The sequence below is a fragment of the Megalops cyprinoides genome, chromosome 7 (assembly GCF_013368585.1).
Source record: "Megalops cyprinoides isolate fMegCyp1 chromosome 7, fMegCyp1.pri, whole genome shotgun sequence".
Lineage (NCBI taxonomy): Eukaryota > Metazoa > Chordata > Actinopteri > Elopiformes > Megalopidae > Megalops > Megalops cyprinoides.
Window position 1 is genome coordinate 33051974 of NC_050589.1, and position 9612 is coordinate 33061585.

Consider the following 9612-nt stretch of genomic DNA (forward strand, 5'->3'; position numbering starts at 1 on the left):
TAAATGCAACACAGCAGCTTGAGCAACCTCCATAATATATCATTACAATGCAGGCAGACTGTAAACATAGCATCAAGATAAAGTGCTAACATAAAAGCATATAAAGAAAATACAATGGCTAACAAAACTGATTAAAATGGCTCTGTGCTGCACTTTATCAGAATTGTATTGCTTGGAAAGAGGCTTCGCCATCGCAATATTAGTGTTATTGTCTGCTATAGTACATTAGTGAATGTTTGCATGAAGGGAAAGACTCATTTATTATTTTCCTCACTTGTAATATCCTCTAAAATGAATTGCTTGCCAACATTTCTTGTTTTGCAGTATATAAACCTCATATATATTCAGGCTAATGTTCACAGTAGGCTATTCCAATCTTTTTCCCCAACCCTCATATATAGACAATTGGGTCAGGGCTTTTCCCTAAAGGGAAAATAACATATGTGTTGAGCTTTGCCATAGGAGGTAGTTCACTAATGTATATAAACATCAGTTCTTCTCCCTAACAGTCATTTTTTTCCAAATTAATTAAAATACATTGTTCTCATTTCTCACTAAAGCTCATTTGGATGTATCTTAGCAATGAGTGTAGAGAAGCAGTAGAATGTGTCATTTTAAAATATATATCGTGATATTATTATTATTGCTTATTTTTTAATTTGGCAGATGCTCTTGTGACCTGCAGGGCCACCAGCTGGAAAGATACATAAGTAACGTGTCAGCTGCAAAGAGCAACAACATGGTAACAGAATATAAAATAACACATCTGTGAATATTGATATTCATGGTTTGATGCACAATTTTAAAAAATAAATCTGCTGTTTTTTTCTTTTTTTTTTTTAAATTAGAGGTAGACATACTGTAGAACTAAAAAGAACTAAAATATTGGATTTTTATACAGTAACATTGCTCAAGCCACCAGGCAGCAGGAAACCCGGCCTGAATTATCGCCCCAGACACCAGAATCCCGGGGAAGGCCCAGACTAATAAGTGTCCTACCACATATATTTTAATGAGAAAAAGAGAGCTGCTGTAAGTCAGAGAGAGAGGCGCTTGCCCTGTCTGCCTTCTACAAATTACCCTGTTCCGGTGATACAGCTGCCTGGAGTGCGAAGGCCCTATCAGTCAGGGCTGTGATTGCGGAGCGCCACCGGGGGTCTCCAGTGACAGATCCCTCCTCCCGGTGATAGATGACACCTCGCCAGCCCCCAGGAACAGATAGATTTACACGGGCGGTCCCACAGGTCACATGGCCGTAGTCCACCTCGCGATGCGCCATATTCCACGTGTTGCGCAGGTAAAGGGCGCTGCCTCGCGGATCAAGGCTGCGTCGGAACCCGAGTCAGGATTCATCACAGAGACGCCACAGTAAAACTGTTTTGTCACATCAGATGCTTCAATGAGAGCTGTGACCTCAGCCCAGGTTGTTCCATTTCCATTTAGAATTCCATTTCCATTTTCATTTACATTTATTCATCAAGCCAGATGCATCAAGCCAGATGTTCTTACCCACTTGCAAAAATGGCATTTAATAAAGTCAGACAAGTTAGATAAGCACCTGTATCTATGTTGAATCTTTCTTGTTATATTTTGAAGTTATGGAAACATTGCAACAAAGAGAATACATGATGTCATAAAGCATACAACTGTATACTACCACCACCGATTTCCAGTTTGATACTACTGCAACCCTGTATTACCTACCACTCTACAGCAATGAGCTTTTACAGTGGCAATCATCATGCCATCAGTAGGCTTTAGCCTTCAACAGTTAAATCGCCATCGGGTTTTACAGCTAAATTTTTCACACAATGTTCAAGTCGCATGAGGTGAATCTTAAAGAAATTAACATAGTTTACAGATTGAGGGCACGCAGCATGAATACAATATTGAATGAGAGACAGACAGTATTGAGTGAGTATTGAGCAGGAGTACATAAAATGTGAGTATAAAATGTAAGTATAGAATGTGAGTATAGGGCATACAGTATGAGTTTAGCTTGGCATTATGGAATATAGATAATGAGCAGATAGCACAGAGAATGAATGAATGAATTATAGTATAGAATGCGATTTTTGGCATATGGTAAGGGGCATCTGGGGCTGGAAAAGGATGCAGGTAAAAGCTGGTTAAATAGATCAAATGAATGTCTTCAGAGGTGAGAATCTGTTTTTAGCGTAGCTTCATCAGGGAGAGTTGAGGCTTTGACCGACCGTTGAGTTCATCTGAGTGTGACACCATTTTAATCAGGTATTTATTACCCACACAAACCAGTTTAACCAGACGGACGAAGTACTTAGCATGGACGCTTTCGCCTTTTGCTGTCAAACATAAGCTGTCATTTATCACTTCTGAGATGAAACTAAGCCCAAGGAACATGCAGTAAGGTTGAAACTGCCACTGGCTTAATTCCTCTATGCCTTTGCCCATGGTCTTCTTAACAGCAAAGGGAGGAGGCGATTTTCCAAAGCACAGAGTGGCTCTTGTTGAGGGGTTGTTGATTTATAAGGTCTGTCCCCCCCACTCATGGTTAATTCAGCGGGGGCAGGACTGGAACTGTCTGCCGGCAGGACTGTTAGCAATGAGCAAGGCTATTCCTTTCACTATCTTTTAAACATGTTTATCCCTGTGGCTTATCGCTTGACTTGATAAGTCTCCACTCTAGTCCAGCGAAACTTTACATATAAGATGTCAGAGCAATGTACACATGCAAATACTAGTGCCATACCCCGGAATAAAGGAGAAACATGCAGACTTGTGATATGGTGAGTGATGATGTGGTAGCTGTCTTGCTGACCTAAGTGTTCTGAAGGTGAATGGAAGGTGACCGCGCTGTGTCTGCGATCTTCCTCAGGTCGGCGGCGGATGTGACGGACGGCTCGCAGTACTTCGTGCTGCTCATGATCACTGACGGCGTCATCTCCGACATGGTGCAGACCAAGGAGGCAGTGGTCAATGTGGGTGTTGCTCCACTCTGACCTCTCTGTGCTCTCAGCCATCTTGACCTGTGACCTGTGAAAAGTGTCAGTGTGTGCTTTTGTCTGTATGTGTGTATGTGTGCAATGCCTCCAGCTCATTCAAACCCAGTGATGTGTAGTATTTCTACATAATTGTAATCAGATTTTCTGCTTAGAGCATGTGTGTGTGTGTGTGTGTGTGTGTGTGTGCTCACTCATACCTCCAGCTCACTCAAGTTTAATGATGTGTACTATTTTTACACTCTCCATTATTTTACATTATTATATCTGGGATATGTATTATGTGTAAGATTCACTGCTTATTTGTGTGTATGTGTGTGTGTGTGTGTGTGTGTGTGTGTGTGTGTGTGTGTGTGGGTGTGTGTGCATGTCTCCCTCTGCAGGCCGCCTCCCTGCCCATGTCCATCATCATTGTGGGGGTGGGACCAGCCGAGTTTGACGGTGAGTTTGCCTCGTCTCGGGATGAGGGACAACAACTCTTTCATCTCTCAATCGATTTCCCCCCACATTTTTTGGTTTCTCTTTAGAAATCTTTCAGATGTCGGTTTTTTTTTTTTTTGCCGCTGCACCACCGTGCCGCTCTGAGTGAGGGGATCTGAGGCAGGCAGCCGCTGTGCGTGGCCGGGCCAGCCCAGCAGGACGTGTCACTGCCATCATCTGGTGTCATTTCTGCAGCATTTTCCCCTTGGTTAGGCAATCGAGAGCCAGTCTCTGTGAAGCCAGCCAAGCGTAGCAGAGGTTGCTGCGTCCAACCGCGCAACTACAGCTGAGAGTTCACCGCCTGAGATCTGTGTTTGTGTGTGTGTGTGTGTGTGTGCGCGCACGTGTGTGTGCGCGTGTACGTGTATGTGTCTGTATGTGGCCGTTTGTATACAGAAGTGTTTGTGAATGTGTGTGTGAGTGTTAGGAGCGTGTATGGATGTGATTGTGTGTATGTGTGAGTGTGGCAGTGTATTTACAGATGTGTTTGTGTATCTGGGTGTGTGTTTAGGAGTATTTATGGATGTGGTTGTGCCTGTGTGTGTGTGTGTGTGTGTGTGTTACCGTGTGTATATGGAGTTGTGTGACAAAGAGAGACTCTGATTGCTCCACTTCCACAGCACCTGTATTCTCAAGAGGGGTGTCTGTGTTCAGTGCTTCATAAAGCTTTTTGGACCGATCTTTAAACATGGCTGTGCAGAAGTAAGTGCCCCTATGGTAACAGCCATTTGACCGAAATCCATCAAAACAGACATTGTCACCTCCAGGGCTCACAATAGCCTATTCAACAAGGATCTGCAGGAGTGTCCACCTAAAAGCTTTTCACATAGTGCCGGCAACCTGCCTCCTTCTTCTTTTTTCTTGTTTCCTTTTTTGTTGTTTCCCCTGCCTTGTTCTTCCTCCATTTCTTTCTTTTCATACACCTTGGCTTCGCGTTCTTTTCTTCCCCTGCAGCCTCTCTTGTTGGCTTGATCATGTGGTGTCTGCACAAAGGCACAGTGTGTGGTGTAACATTTCTGGTCTACTTCACCCATGACAAAATTTCGATGTATTAAAGCTGATTATTTTCTGCCACAAACCCCACTGGCTTGACAAGAGCCAACTATTTGCTGTGAAGCATTTGTGCGGAAAATGCGAGTGAAGGGGAGGAAGATTAGTGCAATAACAAAACATGGTAAAAACAAAGGGGAAAATGTTGTGCTTCCCCAAGGAATATTATTACGCCTGAATCACAGACCTGTGGATGGCCTTAAAATGCATTGAGATGAGTTCAGGAGAATTAGTGGCAGAATTGTACCCAGAAAATTGCAAGCTCATGGAGGGACGTACTCCATGTTGGTTGAAAGTGTGAGGCTGGGAGGTGGCAATGGAGTTGCACAGGTCACACGACATTTTCATCAGAAGACGCCCTGCTACCAACAAACCAAAAATCCTCATGTTGTTATTCATGCAGGCAAACATAGGTGGTTAAGGAAGAGAGGGGTTTTATGCGTAATGGGCGTAAATGGGCGGAGCTACTTTATAATGGTCGTCATTATGTATGCAACTATAGTGTTTTGCTATACAGAGTCACTGATTGACGGAACATAGTAGCTCCACCCATACTGGATGAATGAAGTTTCACCTCCCTATCACTAGCCTTCTCTTGCCAGATAGCTGAAGTTTAGTGGCGCTCAGTGGGGCTGGGCTTGGGTAGTACTTCGATGGGAGAACTGCTGTACTGGTGGAAGTGGCATTAATGAGTCGGTAGGAGGCAGTCTTCTCTCTAGACTCGGTACATTCAGTGCCTCAGTGCTGCAACTCTGGCATTGTGCTGTAGAAAGTGCTATCTTTCACATGATACACTAAACCTTGGTTACATCTATGGTCATTGAAAGGCCACTTATCGCAAGCAGAGCAGGACTTTGGTGTCTGCATTGGTGTCTAATCATCCTTCTGTGTAATTGGTTAAAAATCCCCTTCCCTCAACCTCAGCTGATGTGGTGAGTGTTCTGGTGCAAAATGGCTGCAAGGCACCACCCAGGTGGGCGCTATGTATTGGTGGTGGTTGAGATGAGTCACCAACCACCCCCCAACTTTAAAAGCATTTGAGATTCACAAAAGGTACTACATATATGCGATTGGTAGTTAATTTTGTTTTATTGTGCCTACTTTCAGTCTTGGATATAATTCAGCTGTCCTCAACATTCGGGGCACAATTTGTAATTTCAGTGCCACTTAAATACAGTTGTACCTCCTCTCTGCATCCCTCTTCAAACCTCTTCAGGTTGTCCTCTGTCATAAAGAATTGTGGGTGTCTGTATTCATGAGCCAGCACTATACAAGGAGGTCTTTGTATATGCAGTAACTATGCATGTGTGTGGGTGATTCTGTGACGGTGTGTGTGCTGTGTGTAAGTCAGAGAGATAGTGGGCTTGAATATGGGTGTGTGCCCATGTGTCTGTGTGTTTACATATGTGTGTGTGCGTGTGTGTGTATGTGTACATATGTGTGTGTGTGTGTGTGTGTGTGTGCCAGCGAGCAGGGTCCCCCGTGTACAAGGCTTTGAGAGAGTCGGGGGAGCCCCTCTCTCCGGGACGCCTTCCGCTTGGCAGCAGATGTGAGAGCGTGGTCTCCAGTCTCCGCTCGCACCCTTCCCCTTCCGTCCCCTGCAGCCATCTGTCAGCCCCCCCCCCCCCCCCCCCCCCACCACCACCACCACTCCCCCACCCCTGCTGCTCTTCCTCTACTTCATACAGCCAAGGCACCTCTGCACCACGTCTCCCAGGCGCAATCCCACCACCTGCTGCTGCTCGGCACCAAAGAGTCGCAACAGGAACAAAGTATGGGACTGCGTGTACGCTACATGCAGTGCGCTGTCTCTGCCGTGCCCCTTCACCGGAGCCCCTCAACACTGTTAACACAGTTAAAATAGCAACCGGAGGCGGGAGAGACCACGGAGTACATGGTGTCCCTTGGCAGTAACAATCTGTAACAGGGGACTTTAGTGTACGCATCTAAACCGACACAGCAAAAAGAAACAAACACCACTGAATGTATGTTCCACCTAAATCATCACCAGAAAGCCCTTTGTAAATATGGGTGATGAGGTGGCATTAAGAACCAGGTGACATTAATGTGCATTAAAGCTTTATAATGACGATTTGGGGGTCTGTGGTTTCTATGCCTCCTTACAGAACATTTTCAAAAGTGCTTTATCTAATTTGCTTGTCTAATGCCTCATTCACAAAGGTGCTGTCGTGACAACCACTGTAGCCTGTTATTGGTACTCCTCTGCTGTACTGGCTACTTAGCTTTGATAGCTTACTTTAAATGGACATCCCCGTACCTCTAGTCCTCTTCAGAAAATGAAATGGTGTCTTTTTCTTTTTTTCCATTTTTGAGTCACAGAGATTGAATGACAATTGACACATGATGGTACATCCTTCAATGTCACTTGAGAGATGGAGATGGTGCTCACCAAAGATTTGTCATTTGTGACATCCTGTATTTTGTGACATACTGTTTTTGATTAGTGCTTTTTTCTTGGCATATTTCCTGTTTGGGGAAATTTACAATTTACAGATTTACAATAGCCTAATGTATGTTGCACTCCTGGGTTTTACGTCATCTTAAGAGCTGGTGACAACCTGAACTCCAGGGTTTTAAAACTAGCAGCTCTTTTGACTAAAACAGCTCTTTACTGGCTCAACAAGGTGAGTGGTGTTTACATGACACATGACTGTACTTACAGATTGCAGTTTCTGCAGCAAAGTCAAAGTTTATTTCATATGTATGCCTGTGTTTCACAAAGGACCCCTTATCACCTCCTTCTGTCCCTGTAGCAATGGAAGAGCTGGATGGGGATGAGGTGAGGGTTTCCTCTAGAGGGCGCTTTGCTGAGAGAGACATTGTCCAGGTATCCTGTTCTTTTCTCCTACCCTTCTCTGAAACAATGCATCAGTTTTCAACAAACCACAACACAAATAACTTATGAAAGCCAGGTTGTGCCATGGGTTTTTTTTTAATCTATGTAGTTGGCCAGAGCCTGTTCCTCAAATTATGTTTAATAAAGTTCACAGGTTTCTTAATTTCACTTGCTGCCCTGTTTTTTTTTTTTGAGCAGACAAATTCAGCAACTGCAGTACCCTCAAAATGCACTGGGGACATTCTAGTTGATCTCCCCCTGCATTCATGTTGATTCTCTCAAGCTACTCTCTGCCCTTGACAACAGATCAAAGATGATCTTGTCCACTTCCAATAATAACCTCAACCATTAACTCTGAAATTCAGGTTCAGCACTACTTGCAATGGGTAAAAATTTCTTACACTTCTGTATGCAGGCACTGAATAAGATGCACTTATAGTGCATTTGTCATGTAACATTACACTTAAAACAAACCTGACTGCTAAGATAGATAAGCAATCAAAGGTCAAAGCAGAGAGCAGATAAAGAATTTGGAAATAATATCCAGGGAAGGAGTTTGGTTGATCAGATCAAGAGCACACCAGTTAGATGTCCATGACTGGACTGATTAGTAAATACGACCACAAACTTTCCCGGAGTGTACTTGTTGCTGGGAACAACCTGAGCGGTCTCTTGATGGTTAACTTTTCTTTCTCTTTCTCCATCATGCTTGGATGCGTCCTGGCCCTCTCTGCAGTTTGTGCCATTCCGTGACTACATTGACCGATCAGGGAACCAGGTGCTGAGCATGGCCCGGCTGGCCAAAGACGTGCTGGCGGAGATCCCAGACCAGCTGCTGTCCTTCATGAAGTCACGGGGCATCGAGCCCCGCCCAGCCCTGGCGGCCACGCCCTCGCCAGCCCTGAACATGCGCATCTGAGGAGGGGAGAGACTGGGGAATGCCACCTGGCAATCACCTCAGTTACCCTGCCCCACTCACCAGTCCCCCCCCCCCCCCCCCCCCCCTCCCCTCTCCACCCTCCCCAAGCTCCCCACTGACTCAATCTATACCATGGGGAAGCAGGAGCTACCAGCGCTGCCATGGAGCTCCAACTCGGCCAAAGCTTCACTTCTCCGCCAATCAAAAAGCCCCCCCCCCCCCCCCCCCCGAGTCGTTGCACTGCTGCCCCATGGTCAAATGTGGAAAGAGACAATGTTCTGTTTGTGGCCACGCTACCAGCATCGCAAGTGTAGATGTTTACCAGGGCGCGACAAGGGGAGAACCCTTCACTGATTCCTCATTCCTGCTGCATCTTTTTGCTGACAGCTAACAGAAGCCAAACCCCGTGCAGTCCCAGCCCAGCTCAGTGGACACATTGGTCTCGCTCCCCTGAATCTCCAGATTGTTTCACCTGCTTCCTATGAGATACGGGAGTCGAATGTCGATACGCGATCGCAAGCTGCAACATTCACCCGCCTACCACACAAAACAGTCTCGAGCAGACTACAGACACCCTGAATAAACTCTCTGCTTTCTTCTCCATCAGCTTGCGCTTGTTTCACAGGAAACACAAACTTAGTTCTTTTTATGCATTTCTTTGTAAAGAAAAAGGTATCTATAAAAAGAAACGGAGAGAAACAAAAAGTGGAGAGAGCATCAGGTCACCTGTTCATTAGTGCCAATATCCCCCACGCAGTACGGCGAATGTCAGGAGTACTAATCACCCGCTGGAGCAGAAATGCCAGTCTCCATGGAGTCCCTGCAGAGTGTGCACAGGGTGAGGGGGGCATGATGGGTGTGTGCGCGTGTGTGTGTGTGTGTGTGTGTGAGTGAGCAGGGGAGTTGCCAGCTTGTCTGTAATCCCTGCTGCAGAGGATCCCCTGGGGGACTGGAAGAGTTTTTGACTGTGTGTGTGTGTTTGTGTGTGTGTGTGGGGGGGGGTGAGGGGGGTATTCTAAGGAGCACAATATGGCCATCCCCTGTTTCCAAGAGATGGAGGAAATCTCCATTTAACACCACAACACTGGCCCAAACCCACATGGCTCACACTAAGCCTCCCAGAGGCTACTGTGCGCGGCCTTTGCCGTCATCATTTCCTGGCTCACTTTTCTGAGTTACCGCTGGGCCGTTTTCTCCTGGTTCATGCAAGGCTGTTGATTCATCACAAAGCTTAAGGAGGTGGCTGGATTTTGCATAAACCTTCAATGATGCACGGTTTGGTTTATGAAGGGAATAGCATAGGTAAGAAGTGATAAGTTTCCAATCCC

General features: G+C 45.6%; 1 protein-coding gene across 1 annotated transcript in view; it reads left to right on the plus strand.

The window, feature by feature from the left end:
* The window catches only part of LOC118780489 (copine-9-like), a 77821-nt gene extending 69472 nt beyond the window's left edge, over positions 1–8349 (plus strand). The window contains exons 18-21 of the mRNA XM_036533012.1: positions 2855–2957; positions 3362–3419; positions 7283–7356; positions 8102–8349. Of these exons, the coding sequence (XP_036388905.1) occupies positions 2855–2957; positions 3362–3419; positions 7283–7356; positions 8102–8284 (418 nt within the window). The 3' untranslated portion in view covers positions 8285–8349. The remainder of the gene's footprint in view (positions 1–2854; positions 2958–3361; positions 3420–7282; positions 7357–8101) is intronic.
* Positions 8350–9612: the final 1263 nt, after the last annotated feature.